The 26205-nt window shown below is 36.6% G+C and overlaps 2 protein-coding genes across 6 annotated transcripts in view; one reads left to right on the forward strand and one right to left on the reverse strand.

The window, feature by feature from the left end:
• Positions 1-5211: 5211 nt before the first annotated feature.
• Positions 5212-6339, forward strand: LOC129768633 (charged multivesicular body protein 1B2). Its single transcript, XM_055770388.1, has 3 exons — positions 5212-5392; positions 5474-5939; positions 6004-6339. Exons 1-3 carry the CDS (start codon positions 5371-5373, stop codon positions 6125-6127), a joined length of 612 nt encoding a protein of 203 aa, XP_055626363.1. The 5' UTR covers positions 5212-5370; the 3' UTR covers positions 6128-6339.
• A 17476-nt stretch (positions 6340-23815) lies between these two features.
• LOC129767348 (elongation of very long chain fatty acids protein 6) overlaps positions 23816-26205 on the reverse strand; it is a 90731-nt gene continuing 88341 nt past the window's right edge. For all 5 annotated transcript variants that reach the window (XM_055768105.1, XM_055768103.1, XM_055768107.1 and 2 more), the window contains exon 4: positions 23816-24722. In XM_055768105.1, coding sequence (XP_055624080.1) covers positions 24107-24722 — 616 coding nt within the window. In that variant the 3' untranslated portion in view covers positions 23816-24106. The remainder of the gene's footprint in view (positions 24723-26205) is intronic.

The raw sequence follows: 26205 nt of genomic DNA on the forward strand, positions 1-26205 counted from the left end.
CAGTACTGTAGTAAATCGTGTTGCATGCTGAAGAAAATCATGAAACAGTAAATCATATTAGATCCTAATAAAGATCATATTGAAATGTCAATGAAATGCTGATGCACTCAAAAATTTTAACTGCTGTTGAATAGCTGGTGGATGATAATCCAGCCGACCAGAGTTCGAACCCACATCGCAGCAGTTTTCATCAAACATCAATCTATGCCATTTTAAACATTCATATTCCACTTCCAACACAAGTCAATCAAACAATTATTATTTCTACAAACATAAATACTCATATATAAAAATGGCGATTCGTGAGGCTATAATAAACATTTCACGAAAATATTTTGCGCCATTTGTTTTTTTCTATGTCTGTAATCAATCGTATATGAGTATGAAAAAAAGTCGTATTTGGTGCTTCGACAATTCATGAATATATTCATATTAGATCGCAATTCAATTCAACATACTCGCTATTATAGCCGGTCACAGTTGCATATTCATCCAAACAAATTCGGTAAGCATTTGCCATGTATGTATATGGCCTCCACTTTTGCATGCATATGCCAGTTAGGCGCATAATATGCCAACCAAATTTTAGGGCATATGATGTTATATATACGCTTGTTATGCGATTTAATGTTTGCTGGGCAGGAATGCCAGGTGGTCTTTTTTAAAATGGTACGAAAAACTGTCTTCAAATGTCTTCACCATCATATCGGAGGAAACTACTTTTACTTTTGAACAATGCTTGACAGCTTATTCAATGTTTATTCTAACTGGTATTGTTATATAGCGCATTTAATTAATCATATCTTGAGGTTTTGAAATATATTCCAATAAATGTGAACAAAAATATATATTGCGCGACGGCGAACTAAATTTTATGAGTTTAGAAATGATAATTGGCTTGATAAACCGTTGATTGAATGAATATAACTAATCACAAAAACGGAGCTGTAATAACTAAATTTGTTTAATTCAGTTTTGATTGCAATTCGAACCATATCCATAAAACTAATTATTGAAACGGTATGTAACCGGAAAACCTTCGATTTGCGAAGTGGACGTTTGAAAGATCTTGATTGATATATTGTATAGTATAGGCCCAAAATAATAAATACAATGTCACAATCGAGCGCAAATGGACTAACGTATTCTAGAAACAATATATGTAGACTGCTTGATGTTCTCTAGAATTTGAAGTAAAAGTCGCTTAGTTGTTGAATTCATTCTATATGCTTGTGGAGGGGATCTGGCGTAGTGATAACATCCACGCTGAAGATCACGAGTTCAATTCTCACTCCCGACATTCTTCCAATGTAAGGTGAAAGTGACGGATCAGCCAAAAGGGTTGAAAGTCACTATAATACAGAAAAACAAAATTCTCTATGTTTGTGGATCTTCTTTGAAAAAAGCACGTGAAGCCCGAGACAAAAGTCTTCGTTGAAGTACAAAAGTACAAAGAATAAAAGTAAACAAATAACACATATTTTAAAATGTCTTCAAAATGTCTACACAAAATCAAATGTCTTCACAGTAAGTCAAATGTGTTCAAAATGAAAACATGTCTTCAAACCTGGCGATTTTGTTCCTCACATCTGGCATTCCAGCTCGCATGCTTTATCAGAGATGCCAGGTTTGAAGATATCTCGCGTAACTTTTGAAAAGGTCCTATGTAACATTTACGTCAACTCGAGAAAAAACGGAGCCGAAGACCAGAGCATTGTTCCGCGAATTGTTTCAAAAGAAATCGATCTTTATCACTACTTTCACCACTAGCATTTGATAATAACTTTGAAGAATCAATCGTAACTGTTGTTCCGTGATTTTAGTTTAAAGTTAAAGCCTCGTAGCGAAAAATGTTACATTGGACGTTTTGACTGACCGTGTTTGTACATTGTACAAATTACGTTGCACGATAAACATTTGAAAATAACAACTGAAAAACAATCCAAATACCTATACTAACTAACACTAACTAACTAATACTAACACCCGAAATAAACAAAAACTCAAAACGACCGAAGCACAATGTCGTGTTGTTTTGATTTCTTTGTTACTTCGGACATATCGGGTGTCGGAAGAAAGTGGCATCCGAAGTTACAGAAATCCAAATATGTACATTGGACATTTTTTGTATTGGGTGAAAAGGTGAAGAGGTGAAGAGGATAGATACTTGAACGATTGTTTTTGCAATACATTCAATGATTGAAAACTAATAGTGTGCATCCATTAGCTCGATTTGTTTACATTTGTTACATAGGACCTTTTCAAAAGTTACGCGATATATGTCTTCAATTGAAGACAATTGACTTACTGTGAAGACATTACGAAGTATGTGAAGACATTTCAGTATGATAGTACATGTGGATTTCTGGGAGATATTATTTCCATAAAATTCCTACTATTGGCCGTAGGTATCGTCAAAGGAAATAAGGCTTTTGTCTTAGTGTCATTCGCTTGCTTATTTATCAATCAGTTGTTTACCTTGTCCTTAGTAATAAATGGAGACTTTTATCTCGGTATCATTCACTCGCTTTTTTCACGACAACATCACAAATCGAAGGTTTTCCGGTTACATACTGTTTCAATAATTAGTTTTATGGATACGGTTTGAGCTACAACCAAAACTTCAAAACTGTAATAAAAAAATGAGTTATTTATAAAAATTGTTTGACAAAATAGAGTCATTTTTTTGCATTTGAATCTTCGTATGGCCCACCCTAATAAAATCCTTTCACAGTTCCATTATTGTGATAAAATTGAGACGATATTCACTCAATCAACGGTTTATCAAATCAATTATCATTTCTAAAATCATAAAATTTAGTTCGCTGATGCGCAATATATTCTTTGTTCACATTCATTGAAATAAAATTCAAAACCTCAAGATAAGTTTAATGAAACGCGCTATAGAATAATATCAATTAGAATTAATATTGAATAGTCTATCAAATATTGTTCAAAATTAAGTTTTGAGTTTAAGTTTTCTTCAATATGATTGTGAAGACATTTGAAGACATTTTTCCGTATCATGTGAATACCTCTGAAAAAATCACCTGGCATAGAGACTGATTGCATCATTTCACATCTCGCCATCCAAAGTACGTAGAATAGAAGGTAAGGGAAATCACCTGTGTATACTGTGCATAAGTTTTATTTCAATATTCCTCGATTTAAAAAGTTCTAAAAATAATAAAAAAGTGACAAAATCGCAAGTCGAGTCGACGATAAACACGATAGTGTACCGCATTTTCGCTGCAAGTAAGGTTTTATGTAATTTTTTATCGAGTTCATACTGAACAGTTTTTGTTTACTTCAGCAAAATGTTGAAGTGCCGCGTTCCGCGATGCCGGAGCAGAATAATTTTGAATAGTAGCAGAACGGAAAGTTTTGAAGAAAGCCGGATAACTTTCCTCCGTTTTCCGACCAACAAATTATTGATATTTTGGGATACTATTTTAACCGTTAATTAGCAAAGAAGACGTCTTCGTACTGGAGGTAAGTGTGTTTTCTATAAATTGTGATGAAATAAACTGATCAATGTTTTCAGCTATCCCATGCATACGCTTCTTGGATCTTCCAAAACGTTCCGCTACCATTCGTAGGGTATCTAACATTACCGAAGAATCTGATGAAGCTGTTGCCAGTTTTTACATGAATATTCGAACGATGCTTTAATAAAAGAGAAGAAAAACAGTAGTGTGGTACCTAATCTTTCATCATATTACCGATTTGCGGGAACGACACAGCTTCGATATAACCTCCACACATTTGTTCAATGGTTCTTGCATTATCCTTACAATACAGATGCGATATTTTTACTGTTTTTATTTTTAAAATGTAAACTGCTATAAGTAAACTGCTATTTCGTCATTTCGAAACATATTTCGAGACAGTTCTTGTGTTAGGCTAGGCGCAAATTGAGAAGCGTATAGCGCTCGTAAGCGAACGCGAGACTACCAACACGACTCATACGTGCCACAAACGTAGCGTGGTGGAGCGCATATTGAGTCGCAGTTTGGTGTAAATAACATGCCACTCGCATACAATGACTGATTAACACAGAGTTGCGCGACATATTTATTTACTAACACAATCACCCGACCAGTACAGCCATACAGTGTCAAACCCACGGCGCTATATGATTGTTCACCAACACAACTACCACAACCGGCATGACCAGCACGAGAAACTGTGCTTCAGCCACAGCGTCGTGCGAGTCGTGTCTCACGAACGCTCCACCATCTCGCATCATCTGGCCAATTTGCGAAGTTCTATCTGTTTTCATTAGCCACAAAAACAGGCGCTATATCGCGCCAAGTTACTCGCGCTATATGCGTCTCAATTTGCGCCTTGCCTTACAATTTAAAAAAAAACGTTGGTACTTATATGGATTCGATCGATGATTTATTACCATTTTTGCTTTTTTTTCTTTGCCCACCACTATTTGAACAAAGCAGAGAGGAGACTACCTTCTTATTCTACGTACTTTGCTCGCCATCCCGCCTTCAATCTCGCCTCTTTAGACAAATCTCACGTAACTTTTGAAAAGGTCCAATGTAACATTTTCGCCAACTCGAGAAAAACGTAGTTGAAGACCCGAACATTATTTCGCGAATTGTCTTAAAAGCTATCAATCTTTATCACTGTTTTCACCACTAGCTGTCAAGAATAACTCCGTAAAACCAATCGTAACTATTGTTCCGTGATTTGAGATTAAGGTTGAAGCCTCGGAGCGAAAAATGTTACATTGGACGTTTTGACTGCCCGCGTTTGCACATTGGACATATTACGTTGCACTATAAAAAATTGAAACTAACTAATGAACAACAATCCAAATATCAGCATTTCGTTCTAAAGACTGATTATTATTGTTATCACTCGTTGAACTGCACTGAAATCGATAACAACACCTGTAAGAAACAAATTCCAAAACGACCGAAGTACGACTGCGAGTTGTATTGACTGCTTTGTTACTTCGGACGTTTCGGCCGACGGAGGAAAGTGGCGTCCGAAGTAACAGCCGGGTGCTTAAAATTCGAATCTGTACATTGGATATTTTTTGTATCGGCGACAAAAAGATGAAGAAGATAGATACGTGAACGATTGTTTTTGTAATACATTCAATGATTGAAAACTAATAGCGTGCATCCATTAACTCGATTTGTTTACATTTGTTACATAGGACCTTTTCAAAAGTTACGCGAGAAATGTCAAATAAACTCGAATGTCAATAGGGTTTATTCAGGCAAAATCATAAACATCTGAAAACAAGTGACTCATTACTTTGGAAATACTAAATAATTAAGCGACTTGTTCGTAGTAACTTCACCTTCAATTATATTTATAAAGAAAAACATCAAAACGGGGAACGACATGTCTGTTTCAGCAATGGAAAGTATCCTTTAAAAATCCCTCAAGAAACTCATTTTAGATTTAAGTGAAATTGTTGAAAATACTCCTTAACTAAGCAAATTAGAACACCTTTTCAATTTAAAATTTGCGGTTAAAGACCTTGAGCGAAATGCCAAGAAATGCGAAAAGGAAGAGAAGGCGGAAATACTCAAAACGAAAAAGGCAATCCAGAAGGGAAACACTGAAGTGGCTAGAATTCACGCAGAAAACGCTATTCGACAGAAGAGTCAGTCCTTGAACTACCTCCGAATGAGTGCCCGGGTGGACGCCGTAGCAAGCCGGGTACAGACCGCTCTCACAACTCGTCAGGTAACGAATTCAATGGCCGGTGTGGTGAAAGCTATGGATGCGGCGATGAAGGGCATGAATCTAGAGAAAATCTCCGGTCTGATGGATAAATTCGAATCCCAGTTCGAGGATCTCGATGTGCAAAGTTCGTACATGGAGAACACCATGTCCCAGACGACGACCACTTCGGTGCCGCAAAACGATGTTGAGGCGCTCATGCAACGGGTAGCGGATGAAGCTGGGTAAGTTTATAGTGAACCACTGCTTTGAATTATAATGGCAAATTAATTAATTTTCGAATATCAGATTGGAGCTGAACATGGAACTACCTAGCGGTCCGACGTCGACTGTTATCGGTGCATCTACTCAGGTATCGACTGAACAGGATGAGCTGACTGCACGCCTTGCACGGCTACGACAGGCAGAGTAAATGGGCTACAAAATCAGATATGTAGAGCATTCGATTGTTCCCACGCAGCGCGGATTGGCTTTCTTTCTACACAGATTCTGCTTACATTTACCAATCTCATGGCCAGATATAGCAATGTGCGTTGGACTCAGAGTTGGAAGAATATAATTTTTAGGACTCCATGTAATTATTCTGTTATTTTTCTCACGATGAATATAAACTAAGCGAACGCATTCGTGATTTAGACAATAGTCCGAAATTTATTCTTATGTTTACGAAACGTATTCACTTGAGCTTATTTTTTAGATGATATTGTTTTATCTAGCGAAACAGTGTTCTACGTTTAGTAAAGAAGTTAAATTTTAAATTGAATTTTAGTCAAATGCTGATTTAAAATGCAGAATGACGATAGGTGAAATGTCGAGACCTGATATCATAAGTTGGTTCGGATTCGAAGGGGCTATTAAAAACACAATCACTTATTCCATGGGATTGTGCACCAAATAACCAAATTTCAAATCTTGTTCTACGAGAAAATCTAAAACGTTTTTTGAATAAGCACTACAGGTCGGACTCGATTATATAGTGACTCAAATCCGTAATCGCACTTCACCAGGCACCTCTCTTTTCCCTTCTTTTGAAAGTCGAAAACAAGCTTTCGGAACATTCTATTCAGATAAAATTATAGTGTCATATGAGAGTTAAAAGGTTTGCTATATGTTTTCAGGATAATGGTTTTTATTTCTCTAAAAATGGCGAATGTATGTGCTAATGTATGAAATTTAACTCAAACTCATAATCGTACGCTGGTTGAAATCTCTACTCGATTTCGAAGGCGTTGGCCTTCCTAATAGTTGGCATTTCCTAATTCCATCTTTATTATGGTATCCCTTGTTCATTGCAACTATCTTTAGCTGTTTAGCCTTATCTACGAGATTTTTAGTGTATTCAGAGGGTATATTTATCATTTTTTTTCATTAAGTGGTTTTTAAAATCGTTATTTTTAGAAATTTAATGGTTTCTAAATTTCTTACACAGATAACTTCCTTAGTTTTTTACTGGGATTGTTGTCGGAAGATTGTGGAGGAATATCAATAAGTTTTGAGTAATTGTAATGTAATCATGTGCGAACTTCATATGTCTTGAGCTCTGGGTCATTGTCTTGGCAAAACATGAATTCTCTACTCCATCTCATTTTGTTCACACTTTGCTACATACTACACCTTTAGGATGTTCAAGTAAACATTCTGATCCATTACACCATCGTTAAAAACCTAATTAAGCAAACAAAAAGCTTGTTATGTGCCTAGGAAGGGCAGCTTGAATGCCCGAACACAGAGGGACAAACCGTTTCTCAGCAAAAAAAGATCAGTAACTCTAATTTGATTATTCCAAACAGCATGAAACACATCAAAGTCTTACTGGTAAGATGTTATTTCCATAGATGGGTCCTAATTTGATATTTTTGACTCCGACGGTTATCGTTTCGTATGGAGAAAGCTAACGTTGAATTAAACGTAAAAAAATCCAAAAGCAATTTTTAAACATGGTGATGGTGGAGGGATGATATGAGGGTGCGTGTTTGAGGAATTTGGTTTTCATCGATGGTGTATTGGATCAAACGTTTACTCGATCATCCTGAAGGAAAATATGAAGCAAAGTGCCAACAAAATGGTATAGAATTGAGGATTCAAGTTTTGCCAAGAAGTTTGCACATGATTACATTACAATTACTTTGCACATGATTACATTACAATTACAATTACATTACAAATTGATATTCCTCCACAATCTTCCGACGTCAATCCCAGTAAAAAACTAAGGAAGTTATCTGTGTAGGAAATTTAGAAACCATCAAATTTCTAAAAATAACGATTCAAAAAACCACCTTATGAACAAATTGATAAATATGCCTTCCGAAAACACAAAAAAACTCGTAGATAAGACTAAAGACAGCAAAACATAGTTGCAATGAACAAGGGATACCATAATAATGATGGAATTAGGAAATGCCAACTATTAGGACGGCCAACGCCTTCGAAATCGAATAGAGATTTCAACCAGCGTACGATTATGAGTTTGAGTTAATTTCCATACATTGGGCCCTATTATAGAAATCGAATCGAGGATTCGATACAATCACTATCACTATCACACCGAGTAAAATCTGGAATTATAGAAATCGAGGAAAACTGCTCGATTCGTTAGCAAGCTCGAATGTCAGCGGTTGTGATGAAATATTTTGAAACAAGCTTGAAATGTTTCACGAAGCACTATAGAAAGGATGCCAAATCTTTTTTGAGGCATCTGCTATGAAAATGTATTTCCAAAAGTGTTAATATGGTTATGTTTTGGAGAAAACTGATATTCCCTCAACGAATGAAGCTTAATAGGCGTAATGCATGCATGGATGTTCAATGAAAACGATATCATGGAACAATTTGCTTTACAAAAATATATTTATTAGAATATGAATCTTTTCATTTATTTTCACAACTGCAATCTATGGAATTCCGTAAGGAGTCGCACATAAATTCCACTTTTTTAAGGAAAACATTTTTTTTATGTAATTCTCTTTTAGCGTCGATTTCTGGTTGTAGCGGCGTCAATAGCATTATTGTATTGGGCCACCACCTTTGGCCCTGAATTCTCGCTTGTTGTGTGCTAGTGTTTATTTACTTTTCACCTCATGTCAATCCAAATCTGTAATTTAAAAAAATCATTATTGTTTTGCAAGACATTTCTGCTTTAGCATATGGTATAGAAAGTTCGGTATAGTATAACAATAAAAAAGAAAATTGCTGACAAAAGAAACACGTACTAGCATACGCTAGCAGGAATAAGACATTTTTAGGTAGGAAATTCGTTTGATAGTAATTCAAATAATATGATAAAATTTACTTATGAAGTTGTATGTATCGTAGAAGAAACACTTACTTTCTGGCATTCTGAACCAAGACGCATTGATGGTCTCAGCGCATTAAGCTCCTCACTGAATTCCTCCCACGTTTCCTTAACCGGGATTTTATTTGAACTTCCTCCACAAATACCTCGAGCAATGTTTACATTCGTTTCCATTGGTTCAACGAGTCGTTTACGTTTCCTTAACCGGGATTTTATTTGAACTTCCTCCACAAATACCTCGAGCAATGTTTACATTCGCTTCCATTGGTTCAACGAGTCGTTTAAACAGGTGGTGATTTGTCTGTCCACTCGTTTTCAGCCACTGAAATATACGCTGGAAGTAAGTTCTGCATTGTAAATTGTAACATGATTAATATAAATAATGCTGGATTGTACACTTACCTTGTATAGACTATTCTGGCAGCACCGTAAAACAAATACTGATCAAAACAAACGAACATGTGTTGAAAATTGCATATATTCAAGCGTTTCTGAAATGTTTCCTAAAGGAAAATATCAGGATATGCAACAAGTGAACCAAACAACTCGAAAAGTTCTGACACTTGCATCGATGGCTATCACTCGCTCGGTGCTATCGAATTGCTCGATTTCTATAATAGTAAAATAGGTCTAACGAGCAAAATTCTTATCGCCTCGATTTCTATAATAGGGCCCATTAGCACATACATTCGCCATTTTTAGAGAAGTAAAAACCATTATTCTGAAAACAGATAGCAAACCTTTTACCTCTTATATGACACTATGGGCCCTATTATAGAAATCGAGGCGATAAGAATTTTGCTCGTTAGCTCTGTTTTACTATTATAGAAATCGAGCAATTCGATAGCACCGAGCGAGTGATAGCTATCGATGCAAGTGTCAGAACTTTTCGAGTTGTTTGGTTCGCTTGTTGCATATCTTCAGAGAATTATTTTGTTTTGGTTTGCGTCCTTGATATTTTCCTTTGGGAAACATTCCAGAAACGCTTGAATATATGCAATTTTCAACACATGTTCGTTTGTTTTGATCAGTATTTGTTTTACGGTGCTGCCAGAATAGTCTTTACAAGGTAAGTGTACAATCCAGCATTATTTATATTAATCATGTTACAATTTACAATGCAGAACTTACTTCCAGCGTATATTTCAGTGGCTGAAAATGAATGGACAGACAAATCACCAGCAGTTTGAACGACTCGTTGAACCAATAAAAGCGAATGTAAACATTGCGCGAGGTTTTGGTTTTTGTAGAGGCAGTTCAAATAGAATCCCGGTTAAGGAAAATTGGGAGAAATTCAATGAGGAGCTTGATGCACTGAGACAATCAATGCGCCTTGGTTCAGAATGGCAGAAAGTAAGTGTTTCTTCTATGATACATATAACTTCATAAGTAAATTTTATAATTCTTTGAATGACTATCAACCGAATTTCCTACCTAAAAATTGCTTATTCCTGCTAGCGTACATTATTACGTGTTACTTTTGTCAGAAATTTTCTTTTTTATTGCTTTACTACACCAAACTTTCTATACCATATGCTAAAGCTGAAATGTTTTGCAAAACAATAATGATTTTTTATAAATTACAGATTTGGATTGACATGATCAGAAGGGTAAAAGAAACACTAGCACATAACAAGCGAGAATTTAGGGCCACAAGTGGTGGCCCAATACAATAAAGCTATTGACGCCGCTACAACAAGAAATCGACGCTAAAAGAAAATTACATGCAAAAAAAATAGTTTTGCTAAAAAAGTGGAATTCATGCGTGACTCCTTACGGAATTCCATAGATTGCAGTTGTGAGAATACATGAAAAAGTTCATTTTCTAATAATTCTCGCGTAACTTTTGAAAAGGTCCTAAGTAACAAATGTAAACAAATCGAGTTAATGGATGCATACTATTAGTGCTCAATCATTGAATGCAATGCGAAAACAACCGTTCAAGTATCTATCCTTTTCACCTTTTTATTACCGATACAAAAAATGTCCAATGTACAGATTCGAATTTTAAGCACTCGACTATTACTTCGGACGCCACTTTCCTCTGACACTCGATACGTCCGAAGTAACAAAGCAATCAAAACAACACGAAGTCGCACTTCGGACATTTTGAGTTTTTGTTATTTTCGAGTGTTGATATCGTTTTTAGTGCAATTTAACGAGTTATAACAATAATGATCTGCTTTTAGCACGAAATGCAAGTAATTGAAGCGTTGTTCAGTAGTTATATGCAAATTGTCATCGTACAACGTTATTTGTCCAATGTACGAAGCGATCAGTCAAAACGTCCAATGTAACATTTTTCGCTCGGAGGTTTCAATATCAAACTAAAATCACATAACAACAGTTACGATTGGTTTTGCGGAGTTATTATTGACTGCTAGTGGTAAAAGTAGTGATAAAGATCGATTCCTTTTGAAACAATTCGCGGAACAATGTTCCGATCTTCAACTTCGTTTTTCTCGAGTTGATGTGAATGTTACATAGGACCTTTTCAAAAATTACGCGAGAATTGTATTTTTTGTAAAGCAAATTGTTCCATGATGTCGTTTTTAGTACACATCCATTTATGCATTACGCCTATTAAGCTTCATTCGTTAAGGGAATATCAGTTTTCGCCAAAACATAACCATATTAACACTTTTGGAAATATAGATATTTATAATTTTCATAGCAGATGTCTCAAAAAAAGATTTGGCATCCTTTCTATAGTGCTTTGTGAAACATTTCAAACTCGTTTCAAAATATTTCAACACCACCACTGACATTCGAGCAGAGTAACGAATCGAGCTGTTTTCCTCGATTTCTATAATTCCAGATTTTACTCGGTGTGATAGTGATAGTGATTGTATCGAATTCTCGATTCGATTTCTATAATAGGGCCCTATAATTTTATCTAAATAGAATGTTCAGAAAGCTTGTTTTCGACTTTCAAAAGAAGGGAAAAGAGATCTGCATGGTGGAGTACGATTACGGATTTGAGTCACTGTATATGATTCGATTTTTTGTTTTCACTTTCAAAATGTTATTCAAATCTACTGATTTAGATGTTCACTACTATATCCTGAACTAACTTTTCTTTTCTTTCGAAAAATCGAAAAAACAACCAAACGAATTTTTTTTATGCCAAATGTCTTAAAATGGCATGAAACGTCGAGATCTAGTGTCATTTCGAAAAAAATGTTTTTGTCAAAAATCGACACTGGGAGGGTTTTTTCGGAATACGAGACGAAACGTGTAATTTTGGGTACCAATAAAAATAGTTATCTGGATTTTTAATTCGGAACTAGCTGCGAAATGTTGATTTGCACGATAATATACCCTATGCAAAATATTGGAACTTCATTTATTAGTGTCACAGACGCTAAAAATTTGAGTTTTTAAAAAAAACTAAAGATCACCGAAAATCGGAGTTTTCAAAAAAAATGTTGATGCCAAATGTCTTAAAATAGCATTACTCGGCGAGATTTACTGTATTCTCAAAAAAAAAGTTTAAAAAAATTTTTTTTTTGGCGCTTAGTCGTTTTTCCATGAAAGTCTATTTTTGACAAAAAAATTTTTTTTGGTATAACTGTAAATCTCGACGTGTCATGCAATTTTAAGACATTTGGTATCAATTTTTTTTAATTGTTTGTTTTTCAAAAAAACTTGAGTTTTATCGTCTGCAACACTAATAAATGAAGTTCGAATGAGTTAATATTTTGCATAGGGTATTATCGTGTGTTAATCAATATTGCGCAACAAGTTCCGAATGAAAAATCGATAACTATTTTTATTGGAACATAAAACCATACTTTTCGTCTCATATTCCGAAAAAAAACCCTCCCAGAGTGTCGTTTTTTGACAATTTTTTTTTTCAAGATGACACTAGATCTCGACGTTTCATGCAATTTTAAGACATTTGGCATCAATTTTTTTTTCGAAAACCCCGATTTCCTTTACTCCCCCTCTTGGGTGTTTTTTCGGTTTTCAAAAAACTCAAACTTTGACCGCTTTGCGCCACTCTCCCTTAAGTCTGATTGAGCTGATATTTGGGATAGGGTGTTTTTCGAGGTGGTGAACATTTGATATAGGGTAACTTTTAGAAATTTTAGGGTCGATTTCTTCCTATACATTCGTTGGTACCCTAACAGGCACGGTACAAAATATTCCCGTGCCAGTGAGACAAATAAGTGCCCGTAGTGTCGAGAATATTGCTGCCGCTAGCACATCAATTGATGAAGACCCAAATCAGTCTCTAACACGTCGTGCTCACGCGTTGGGCATCTCTGTGACGTTGTTGTGGCGAATTTTGTGAAAAGATCTTAGCCTATATCCTTACAAGATCAAATTGACGCAAGAACTGAAGCCGTTTGACCACCAGAAGCCTCGTATTTTCGTGAATTGGGATGAGCAACAACTTGAGAATGATCCGGATTTTCATCGAAAAATCATCTTCAGCGATGAGGCTCATTTCTGGTTGAATGGCTTCGTCAATAAGCAAATTTTGCGATATTGGTCAGGCAGAAATCCACACGTACTCCATGAGTCACCATTACATCTCGAAAAAATACGGTTTAGTGCGGTTTATGGTCCGACGGCGTCATTGGGCCGTACTTCTTCCGTGATGATCAAAACCGGCACGTTACTGTGAATGGGAATCGCTACCGCTCAACGATAACCGAATATTTTTGGCCCGAATTTGATGATTGGACAATATGTGGTTTGAACAGGACAGCGCCACAAGCCACCCAGCGAATTTAACAATCGATTTATTGATAACCAAGTTTGGTGAGCGTGTTATCTCACGAAATGGCCCAGCCAATTGACCGCTTCGGTCGTGCGATTTGACGCCGATAGACTATTTCCTGTGGGGCTACGTTAAGTCTATGGTCTATGCCAACAAACCAACGACGATTGATGAACTTCGTACGAATATCGAACGTGAAATTGCAGCAGTATCGGCCGATTTATGGTTCAGCGTCTGTACTTCTGCAAGCGTGCCCGTGGTGGCCATGAAAAAGAAATGGAGTTCCGTAAATAATGGCATCAAGTGTACTTTCACATCAATAAAGACCCGATATTCAATAATTTTGCGAAACAGTGTGAAGAAAATAATTGCTTTCACACACTTCCCCGGTTTTCCACCTTACTAACCATAGATGTAAGAAAATTGTTTATATATATAGTTTTAAAATTATATTTAAGAATTCGGCTCCTTTAAACTTAAGTTACTGAGCCTGCAAAAATAAACGAATTAATAATAAAAAAAAAACACACTTCCCATCAAGTAATATCAACCAAAATCTAATCTATCACTCACAAGATATTATATTTTCATCTGCCGTCGCAACGTATAATGGAAAACGTCGGAAAACTCGAGCTAATGCTCTGAAAGTTGAATTTTCATTTTTCTATTTTCCGCAATGGTTTTGTTTGTATTGGTGAAAGCATCGTTATTTTTCCGACACTGATGCCAGACAACATCATCGAAACAGCTATAAAACCACTCAATAAAATGTTATTCCTGAGTAATGGCGTTTCATGTCATGAAAATCAATAAAATAAGATTGTGTTGATATCAATACAATTATTGTTTTTACGTTTAATGGGTCTATAATATAAGTTTTAGCAACTTTAACATTGGTTAAGAAAATTGTATTGCAGAGCTAGTAAAAATAGTGAATGGAAAAGTATTACATTCAGACAAAATGCCTTGGCCAACGAAGAGGAGGGTTGAAGCTATCCGTGGATATGCGAAAAAAATACTATCAACGAAAGAAAATATTGAGGAATTATCAACAACGAGTTACTGTGCGGAAGTTAATACCAAAAAAGCCCCAATTCGCATGTGTTATAAATTTGCTCATGTTACGCTCGCGTATGATCAGAATTTTACTTCATATGCATCTACGCCTTTTATATATATTTGTACTTGCAATTGTTCATAGAAACACATCGTTCATAAATTTTACTTCAGTGAAGCGCCTACCTAGCAACCCAACATTCGTTGACATAGCAGCGTTTTTTTTCACATAATTTGTTACTTTGCATCGAACCTTCAAGAATGGAAGACGTATTGAAGGAACTGAAGTTTTGTTAAAAACTCCGCGAGTTTTTAATCAATACCCCGGGATAGTTTAACGAGTCGTTCGTTGTTCGATACTACTGCTGTATAGCAGAAGTCAAACAGTGTACCCCGAGTGTCCCCGAGCGTTCCCCTAGTGTCTAGTGACCACGGGGGTACCACTTGGCCTTCATTCAGTTTTAATAGTCATCTAATTCAGCCTCCTCAAAACAGAGTAATTTTTGATACTCCAACACAAAGAATTAAATTCGACCTATGGCCATACAAATGAAACACAAATTTCTGCATTACTCGATATTAAATCAAGCAAACGAAACCAAATTAGGTATATGGGGGTTTTAGGGCGCAATAAATGTTTTCACGGTGGTTAGACACTCCACCCCCTCTCTAAGGGAGAGCTGTCATACAAATGAAAAACAAACTTCTGAATAACTCGAAAACTAATCAAGCAAATGGAGCCAAATTTGACAGGGGTACGAAACGTTTCTATGCTGAATAAACACTCCTCCCCCCTCTCTAAGGGGTCTTTATTCGATCATATTTTCTGTATCAAACATTTATTCCATGTAACGGAGAACAAAAATTTTGAATGAGAATTGTGTCTGAAAATAATCTGATATTATAATGATGAGTTTTGGTAGAAGTACTAGGAATTTTTTAGTAAAAGGTGAATTCAACGGGGTCGATTAGAAGATCAATCAATGAACAGTTTTGCGATTGGACTAATGAACTTGCGCTAAGTAACAAAACGTGAATGTTTCAATACCTTCAAACAAACAAAAACAAAAAACAAATTATGGCCGGGACCAAGTTTGCCGGGTCAGCGAGTATTCAATAAATATTCCACGTCACTAACATTAATTCAGCCATTCCATGCCAAACCGATATAGTAGTTCTGAGATTTTCATGAAAAGTGGTAATTTTTTTCTTTATCACAAAACATTAGACCCTTATTTCTATTTTAGGGTGGTTCGAAAAATCAATTATTTCCACTCTTTCCCAAAAATGCCTTTTTTTAATTAACTTTTGAATCACTGAACCGTTTTAGATGATCGACATATCAAATAGAAGCCAATGAGCCTAGCCTTTCATTGAAAAATATTGAACTAGCAAAAAAATGGATTTTGTTTTCTTAATTATTGTATGTGGTCGTTTTTTGTTGTTTTCATGGGTTTGGACTAGAAGGAGCTATATTGTTTTATATTTTTTCTTGAAAGTTGAGGATTTTTTACATAATATATCTCGATATCAGAGATGCTGTTTTTTCCTTTTTGAGATATTATTTTCCAAAATTAACCAATCGTTCGAAAAAACAATTTTTTCACTTTTTTCCATTACAAAAATTCATAGCTTCTGAACTACTGGACCGATTCAGATGATCGACATATCAAACTAAAGCTTATGAGTTGGTTTCCTTTAAAAAAAATATTACTTTTGGGAAACATTTTGATTTTCGTTTTTGTAATTATTGATTGAATTTTTGAGATATGATTTTTCAAATTTAACATTGTTTAAGCCTTCTTCCAAAATTCCTATGTGACTAGATTAGACCTATGCGACTAGTATCCAGTCTTCCCACATGTGTGATATTTTTTCAAAGAAGGTTAGCTTATCGGCTTCAATTTAATATGTCGAGCATCTAAATTGGTTCTGTAGTTCAAATGTTATGAATTTTTGCAAAAAGTAATTCTTGGATAAAAAGAGAAAAATGATTTTTGGACCACCGGTTGACTTTGAAAGATCATAAACAACTACAATCAATAATAATTATATTAATATTTTTTAACAGAAAGCTAGTTCATTGGCTTCAATTTGATATGTCAATCATCTCAATCGGTTCAGTGATTCAAAAGTTATGAATGTTTGGAAAAAGTCATTTTTGGGAAAAAAGTTGAAAAAAAATGGGTGGGTTATATCTATGATATAACCGCAAGGTTGACGTGGGACTATCTTAGCGTAGCAATCATTTGTTTGTATTGATTAAATTTTTGATTGAATGGAACAATTCCCGAATTCAATTGAATTCAATATATTTGCCATGTGAGTAAAAAAATTGTATTATTCCATATAAGATCTATTCGTGCATTCGTTACAAGTAAATTTAATGACAGTCCTTTTACGTTTGGTATGACGCCTAGGACAACACATGTGAACGGAAGAATTATCAAACGATTATTTTATTTCACGTTTCCTTCTGAAGTTTGCATCTCTCAAGTGTACGTATTTCTCGAACCGCGAATTTGCTTGATTTGATGAACTTCAGGCACTCAGTTTCGATTTTGACATGTACGTCGAACGCATATTGTTGATTCAACAGGCGTCATCGCAGCAATAGATTATCAACATCTTGCCCAATCATCAAATGGTATGCGTAGGAATTCAGTGAGCAGAGGATATGAAGGCATATCCTTCAATGAAATCTTGAATAGCCGGGCCAAAGCGTAGTGTTCGTACCCACTTTTGTAATCCGTGTTAGGAAAACACTTTTAGGAGTGCAAAAAAACATGCAAGTGTAGAAGTACCCCCGGAAGACCGTATTAAAGGAAGCATATTCTAGTTTGCACAAAGGCAAGCGAGTACAAAAGTACCCGCATTTTGCATTTATTTGCTGAGCCGATTTCCCCAGACATCTTGGTTTTGAAGTCTGTGTTAAGCAAACACATTTCAGTCGGTACAAAAATGCCCCCGACTTGCATGAATTTGCAATGCCAATTTTCTCAGACACCTTGGTTCTAAAGTCGGTGTTGGGGAAATACATTTCAGTTGGAACAAAAATACCCCCGACATTCATGTATTTGCAATGTCGATTCCCCCACGCTCCATGGATTGGAAGTCTGTGTTAGGGAAACACATTTCAGTCGGAACAAAAATGTCCCCGACTTACATGTATTTTGAATGCCAATTTCCCCACGCTCCTTGGATTTGAAGTCTGTGTTAGCGAAACACATTTCAGTCGTAACAAAAACACCCTCGACTAACATGTATTTGCAATGCCAATTTCCCTAAGCTCCATGTTTTTGAAGTCTGTGTTAGGGAAATACATTTCAGTCGGAACAAAAATACCCCCGACTTTCATGTATTTGCAATGCCGATCTCTCCAACGCTGCTTGGTTTTGAAGTCTGTGTTAGGGAACATACTTTCATGTATTTGCGATGCCGATTTTCCCAAGGCTGCTTGGTTTTGATGGCTGTGTTAGGGAAACCGTAGATTGGGCCAATCAAAATGAGGCAGTTAGGGCGTTTAGATAACGTTTAACATTTTACAGTTATTCAATTGTTCATCTAATGAAAAATAACATTTTCTTAAGTACGATAGAAGCGTAGAAATATTCCCTATCAATTGATGCCAACATCTTTCTGATCCAGTAAGAAATGTTCGCATTATAAGCATTCGGAATCTTTCATTTTATCCTGCATGTTCCGTGTTTAGGTTTTCATTTTACCCCCCATATACTCCGGTTAGACGTAGTCCCACGTCAAAATGATTTTACGGACCACCCTAAAATGGAAATGGTCATTCTAACGAAAATATACAAAAAAAGGGGTCTAATATTTTGCAATAAAGAATAAAATTACCACTTTTCATAGAAATCTGAAGACGCGTCCACATTACGCCAATCGGCCTTGGCCGCCCGGTAAAGCCGACAAAATGTGGACGTACCGCCCGGGCTTGCCGACGTGCCGAAAACCGACTCGAATCAAACTGAACCCAAACCGAAACAAGTGGGTTCGGTTCGAGAAAGTCGAACCAAAACAAAACGAAGTAAATTAACGTTGACGACATAGTGCTTCGTATGTTCGTGAGGGCTTCGTGCATCCGATGGGACTTCGGCTTCGTGCAGATTCGCAGATTCGTAGTGTTGATGTTTTCTGAGAAATTAAGGAATTAATGATTTCTCGGCCTGTAAGACTAGTGCGCGAGTATAGAAGGGTTGAGTGGGATGTGATATAAGAATACTTGTAACGCCTTTTTATTGTTTTTATCAATCTTAATAATTTATTTTGATACAAAATGAATAATCCAGTTTTTTTTTTCTCAATCGCATTTTTATCATACACAAGTAAAAGAAGAAACAATATAGAACCATTTTTTCATGTTATATTCTATTTTTTTCACTAGCTGTAGTGTTTGATCAACTCGTTTTTTTTTGTTTACTTTTACAGTTACGAACTATAGGAAGGTTTTTACACCACTGCTAGTAATGAACCATAATCTTTGTTAACGTTGGGTTTTGCTTTAAATGTTATTGTTATTCAACCACCTTGTTTTTTTTTGTTGTAATATTCATGAATGTTGACGAAGTTTGACGCGAAATGTCTCGGTGACAATAAATATGCTGGGTGTATTTAAAGCTTGTGTGTTGCACACTTCAAACGGAACCAGATACAAAACCATAAAGATGAAAACAAACATCGTCACACAAAAGAAAACGTCTAAATTTGTTGCCATACCCTCACAAAAATGTCATGTTGTTATTCCTATTGGTACGCATATAAATAGGGAACCCATTTGTATGTATGTGTTTTATATTAGCGTGTTGGAAACAGAATTTCGTTCCATTTTCCTTTTTTTCTCGGTAATTACCCTTATCTAACCGCACTTCTCGCGGCGAAGGAATGTTATACTTAAATAAAACGGTAGTAACAAGACATAGTAACACGTTGGCAATTTTACAGGGAATAATAAATAGTAAGTGAATAATCATTCTACAATGATGGAAAAACAAAATAGAAAAGCGATGATAACGCAAGTTGTCCTGTCAAAATATTTACAATGGGATTTAGCACTGTTACGGTTCGATTTTGCTGATCAACTCTTAACCTTCTAGCACCTATTTGTGTTGGAATGGTATGCGCTTTGAAAAACAGAATATTTTATTCAAATATAATTACTGTACTCTAATCCTCTCGAACGTAATGCAAAGCAATTTCCTACCAGAGCGCATTGTTCAACGTTGCTAAGTTATGCCCCGATTTGAATGTTTATCATAATTATACATTTTTTAGAATTTTCGGTTGCGGATTATTCTATAACTTCTTCGCTTCACATGTGTGTAAGCCTATTTTTATTCTCAGCAAAATCCAAAGTTTGGTTTCATTAAGCTCGTTGCCTAATTCTATTTTGCGGGTGTATTACGAACGGGGGTATGAAAAAATGTATTTACATGAGCACATGAGTGCATCTACAACTTAAATATAACTAGCAAAAGTTGTCAGCAAGAGGCTGACAGCATTTTTGAGCAGATTTGTTGCAGCGATCGCATCAGTTATCGACCTGATCCAGAAACACGTGCAAGCGATGCTCCCGGATGAGGAAAATTCGTTCAAGCTACCTGAGAAAACTTTAGTGAACAGTTTTTTATGACACAACAATTCAGTTGTTTCTTCATTGATGGAGAGATTTGATTCGGTGGGTTGTTACACCAATCGAATTGGGTTTGCAGGATATTATTTAGAATGTGTTCAATGAAACATCCGGGCGTTGAACTCGCCGATCATAGCCCGAAGGAAAGTATTTTGGGTGAAATGCGTGGAAGAATGAAATAAGCGAGCCACTAAGGTAAAGTGACACAATGAATTGTATTTTCCACTTTCAAAGGTCATTATTTTTTTGCGAATGGAATAGAAAATAATAACCCATAAAAAAGTATTTGTGTTGATAGCATCGGACTTGCGTGGCTATAAGTTGTGCTTTCTTGTCTTGATTGTGTCAATGACCACTATCGGAGTGGAATTTTCTCTCGTCGTCACTGGTGAGCGTACAAAAAAACCCGACTAAATGCCAAATCATTCTTGCCATCCTTCGGGTGACGAAACCTTGATAAATATCATTGGGAGAAGGGTTGAATGACTAAATGTTCACGCCTATGATCTAGAACAGCGGTACTTAACTTTTTTCAGAGGAGCCACAAACACGTGTTAGGCCGAGGACATAGTGAACTCGATGCCGTGCGAAGCGATAAATTGGAGCTCATCACGTACTGATCGCTTTAGATCGCACGTTTGTTGACGATTCAATAATATCACAATTCTACATGTAAACAGTCAGCACGAAGATGCCAGATATGATAACATGTCTCCATTTGAAAATAATTGAATTTTTGTGAGATATTAAATTTAGTAAAAAAATTGTAAGTATGCGATACTTTTTCAAAACAAAAATTCAACCGAACATCTAAATTGGATTACAGCAAATGAAACATTTTTCTCAGTGGCATTTGGTTGCTTTTTCTCCAGTGTCTCATATTACTTTTTTATTCATTCAATCAACGGAAATTTTTATTTCCATGTGCATGCCCCGCACATGGCACGATATTGTGCACGATATTGAAGGTCGCTCTTTTGTAAACGTGGTAAATAGAAAACCCGCAGCTTAATATCCTGTTTTTTTAGAACTCATTGCAATAAATACAAAAACACCAAGAGTAATGTTCTTGATATGCATTGTGTAAATTTGAATAAAGTTCTATAATTTATCGAACAGAACGAAAATAATAATTTCATAAATCATTTTTTTTCGTTCAATATGTTCTACTGTGAAGATATTTAAGGAAATCATCTGGTTCATTAAGTCTTCGGCCTTAGTCATGGTTTCGCGGGCCGCAAAACAAAAATTAAAAAGGGTGGTGTCCAAGAAACGATAACATTGTTTACCGTTTTAACGTAGGACTACGAAATTATAATTTCAAGAATTCGTCAACAGAATGCCTCAAAAATTTTATACTATCTGACGATTTTAATTGGCAGAAACATATCGGAAGCGAGAGGTGTAAGCAGTGAATCAAGAATTATCCAAAAGAAACGCTTCGATGTCGTTTGACATTTTGACCAGTGATTGTGATGCATTTTGGACACGCATAAGGGCATCTTACCTCGCCTATTTAAGAATGGCTTAATATGATCTCGTTTGGAATTCTCGTTGTTTTTGTTGGTTTTCTTATTCGTAATCGTTTTAGTTAACATCATTACAAAGAAAACAGATGTGGCTACGTTGTGGATGTGAAGAAATGTTGAAATATGTAGCAAAATACATGTTTCATTCTGTTTTGCTCAAGATGGGCGTCTTGAAATGCAACGAACTTTGACGCCACTTTAACCCCGAAACAATGCTCGAATTCACGAAATTCAATCGATCTTTCGTAAAAGTCACCAATAAGTCATTCGTGATTTATCAGTTAGTTTGATCGCGACCAGGTGACAGCGGCAGCCAGACTTTCCGAGTGTTCAGTTTAGTTTTCCAAATTGGTGTTTTTGAAAGCTAGAGGCATATATACTAATAAAGTCTGAGAATGCTTCTGTAATTTAAATCATCATAAAACCACTAATAAATTCGAATAAGCTCCAGGATTCACAGAAGACCTCTTCCAACAAAAATTCATAAAAATCAGGTTGGTTTTGTAGAAGCAGTTAAATATGAGTAACGGTAACGGTATTGAACTAAAGAGACTTTAAACTCAGAGAGTTCATTCGTCTCTTAAATATGAGTGATTCACGATTCATTCTTGTTCTCGCGGGAACAATACACAAGATTTGTGTCCTTATTACCAATGCACGTGGCGCACTCAGTATGCATAGCGAATGTTGTTCTTGTGCTAGATACAATGCGTCCCGAGGTGCTTACATATTTGCTCCCCCACCACCGTTATCTGTTTGATACACAACCAATCACCACATAACGGTATGAAAACCAACGCGGTACGTCCATATTTAATATTTATCTTCTGCTTCTGCCCGTCAGTGCATGCTCCATACTATGCTTACTTCGCACATATTCTGAGAATGTATTTTGAGGCTAAAAAAATTGCGCGTTCGACAACAAAATAGAAACTGAGGTTGACCGAGCGAGCATAATATTTATAATGCTTTCACGGCCATTCGACGACATGCATCAACCGCTGACCAATCTTGACTTCAGTGAACTTTCAAGCATATTGATAGTTGTGTTTGTGAATTCTCCAATATTTATGGATTTTTGTGATTGAAATAGTTTGCCTACAAATCGTGAAAAGCTTGTTTATACTCAATAGATTGAAAACAGGCGGAGCATAAATTGCAATATTTTCTCCATCCACACTGTTCGTGGAACGAACGCTACATCTGCTATTTCTTTTTCATGAAAACTTGCTCTGTATTCTGATTTGGCACCATTACTGAAAGACGTAGTCCGCCGTAAAACAAAATGAGTTGGGTATAGCTGATCTAGACAATATCAGTTAGCTTTTTAGTCCCCCTTTAAAGCATTTCTTATGTACAATTCCTCGACGAGAGCGATAAAGTTAAAAATGGTCAATATAGGTAGGTTGCACCGTAACATGCTACGATTCAAATCGCAGCTTCAACCTTGGCTGTTTCGAGAACCAAGAAAGTTAGTTTTCATCGGACAAAACTGGACATAGCACAAAACCTTTTATGTGAAATTGTTTTCGTTCTGCACGGGAACAAAAAATGAAAAACATCCACACGCCTCTCTGCTAATTCCAACAAGCAAACTTCTGTAACGAATAGTTGGATGACTCAAAAATATTCTGAAATCTGCAAACGACACATGCTATTCCATATTCCTGGTTGCTCTCCACAACGCATTTCCCTGACTGTTCGTTATTCACTAGTATTCTATAATTAGACTGACAATTATCAAGATGGAAAACAAAGTTATATCGGATGAAAGTTCATTCCAGGAATTGGAGCAAAAGACGACTAAGACAAATGAAGAAACGGAAATGCATTTCTGCCGTGTGTGTTCGACTCACCTCCTCTCTTGGGGTTCGTTTCTTTAATCTCGGAAATTGTGTTATTGCTTTGTGTTTTACTTATGCTGCAGACACCCGCTACTAATGGAAAGCGGCCGCGCGAGGTCTTGCGATGGATGACTAACGGACAAATGACCTGACACCCTGACATATCCTGACTTGATGATGGTAACAGAAGGTAGTGCTTGAGAATCGGTGCAAGAAAGTTTTTCCTCGGTGAATTTTGTTCTCTTGGTATATTATGTGCTTCAATGCAAGTGTGCAGCAGCCCTGAGCCGTTTACTGTGCTTTGACCTTATCGGTTTGTGCTACCGTCGTAAAGCTGCCACTAATCGGTGCCATATTTTGTTTACTGCTGTACTCAACCCCTCCACTGCTGGAAGAAGATTTGACCGAGCGTTTGCCCTTGCGTGCGTTCGTCGAGAGGTAGGTTTTGTAGAAGAAGCGTGCAAACAGGACAAAGTAGCTGAAGTACATTGCGATCGAAAGTTTGATGTTCATCTCCGAAATGTTACAGCTTCCCTTGCCGGCGGTTTGCAGGAACCCATGGGCCCACACATTGATCGCACAGCCAACCACCATCTGCGTCAGCTGGAGGGTTGTGATTAGCATAGCAATCGAGCGAGGAGGCTTAAAGTTGAGGGCACGCAGAGCATAATACGAGTACATAACCGAGTGAACACAGTAGTTCATCACGATGAACCAACGGGCCGAGGCGGTGTACTCGGTGTACGAGAACCACGAGTACATCAGGACAGTGATGTGGTGGTACCAATGCAGGAAGATAAGAGGCTGCTTTCTCAGCACGATGAACACGGTGTCGCCCAATTCTGGCAGCTTGGACAGAACGAAGAGCCATGTCCAAAATCCACTCACGCGGTCATGTTCGATGAAGCTGTAACAGAGAGAAGTAAACACAAATTAGTAATATAAGCACAACATAATGTTAGAAGATTGAGAGTTGCAGCTAAATGGTTTACGATTGTTTCAACGTAGTTTTATTTGAAAACCCCCACTGAATTTCGGTCCCATCGGATTAAATAATCATAACACCAAACAGATGGCTAATTACAAATTTCACTCACAATGCGCGGCAGCCTTCATAAACTGGTTTACTCTGATGTAACACCACATTTGGACGAATTATGTTTAATCTCACCAATTTGCAAATATATATAATTGGCAGCGTGCAGATTTAGGCGCAAGTGAGCGAAAAAAAATGTCGTAACATCATCTCCACCAGAAGGCAGGTGCAGGCAGCGAACGAACGACGAACTTTGGTGCTGCAACCAATACATCTCCTGCTGCCGAACGAATGTTGCTTATGAGCAGTTATGGTACTTTGACGAAACTTTGATTGCGTAAAAATGCTCGTGTTAAGGAGGGGTGTATATTCATTTGTACGACTTTGGATTCAACAAATGGCTAAAATTGTATTGGAAGCAAAGCTAACGAATGTTCTCAAAGTACCTAATACATTTTTTGGAAGTAAACATTTGTCCGGTGCATTATTGTGTTGAAAACGCTGGTTTGGTTATCGCTGGTAATTTAGCATTTAAAAAATATGTCCACTTAAATGCAAAACTTCAAGTGAACACGCATTTGGTGCAACAACAACTTGAAAAAACATACATTATCTCAAAAAAAGCCAAATTACTTCTACTTGAGCAGATTACCAAAATGATCTATAAATTAATAAATCTAAGGGAAGGGATTGGAAATTTGTCCATGAGCAAGTTGTAAGTGTACCTGCTGCAGCAGGACTTCACGAATCACACCAAAATACTTAGGGGAAGTGGGGGCAAAGTGGTCACCTGCTTGTTTGGTAGTATAACTATTGACTAATGACACCGCATTGATAGGCACCTTATGTTTGAAGAATTTGATGAATTTTGAGTCACCCTGTACTTCAATAGAGCTGTCGCATGTCGAAATATAAATAAGAACAGAAATTGCTCTCTCGATAGCTATTCGGCCGTAGTTCTGTGCGCATGGTATCTAAGGAATTTCTCGTGAAATTTAGTTCATTCAATCTGATATGTTGGACAAATCACTAGTTTGGACGACTGTTCACATATTCTAGGAGAGGTGAACTGATATTTTGCTGAATCTCAGCGATTAATCAGCACAGAAATTACTTTGATGTTTGGGTTTAAAGTGGTCATAGGTGCATAACGACTTACAATGTTTTGTTTACTAAAGCTAATATACCTCATCACATTTTAATCTTGAAGAGATTTCTTTTGTGACTTTGACCCTGGGAAAATATGCCACTCCAGTTAAACCACGCCTCATTATACGGAACATTATGTGTTTCTTATTTACAACGTTTTTGTATGCATGAGAAAATTTGAATTGAGACTCTAGGTGAATAGACC

The sequence above is a fragment of the Toxorhynchites rutilus genome, chromosome 2 (genome assembly GCF_029784135.1).
Source record: "Toxorhynchites rutilus septentrionalis strain SRP chromosome 2, ASM2978413v1, whole genome shotgun sequence".
In the NCBI taxonomy this organism is placed as follows: Eukaryota; Metazoa; Arthropoda; class Insecta; order Diptera; family Culicidae; genus Toxorhynchites; species Toxorhynchites rutilus.

Coding starts and splice junctions, on each gene's coding strand:
- LOC129768633 (XM_055770388.1), top strand. CDS start 5,371: ATGTCTGTTTCAGCAATGGAAA. Junction 5,393..5,473: donor GTCTGTTTCAGCAATGGAAA/GTATCCTTTAAA, acceptor TAAGCAAATTAG/AACACCTTTTCAATTTAAAA. Junction 5,940..6,003: donor CGGGTAGCGGATGAAGCTGG/GTAAGTTTATAG, acceptor TTCGAATATCAG/ATTGGAGCTGAACATGGAAC.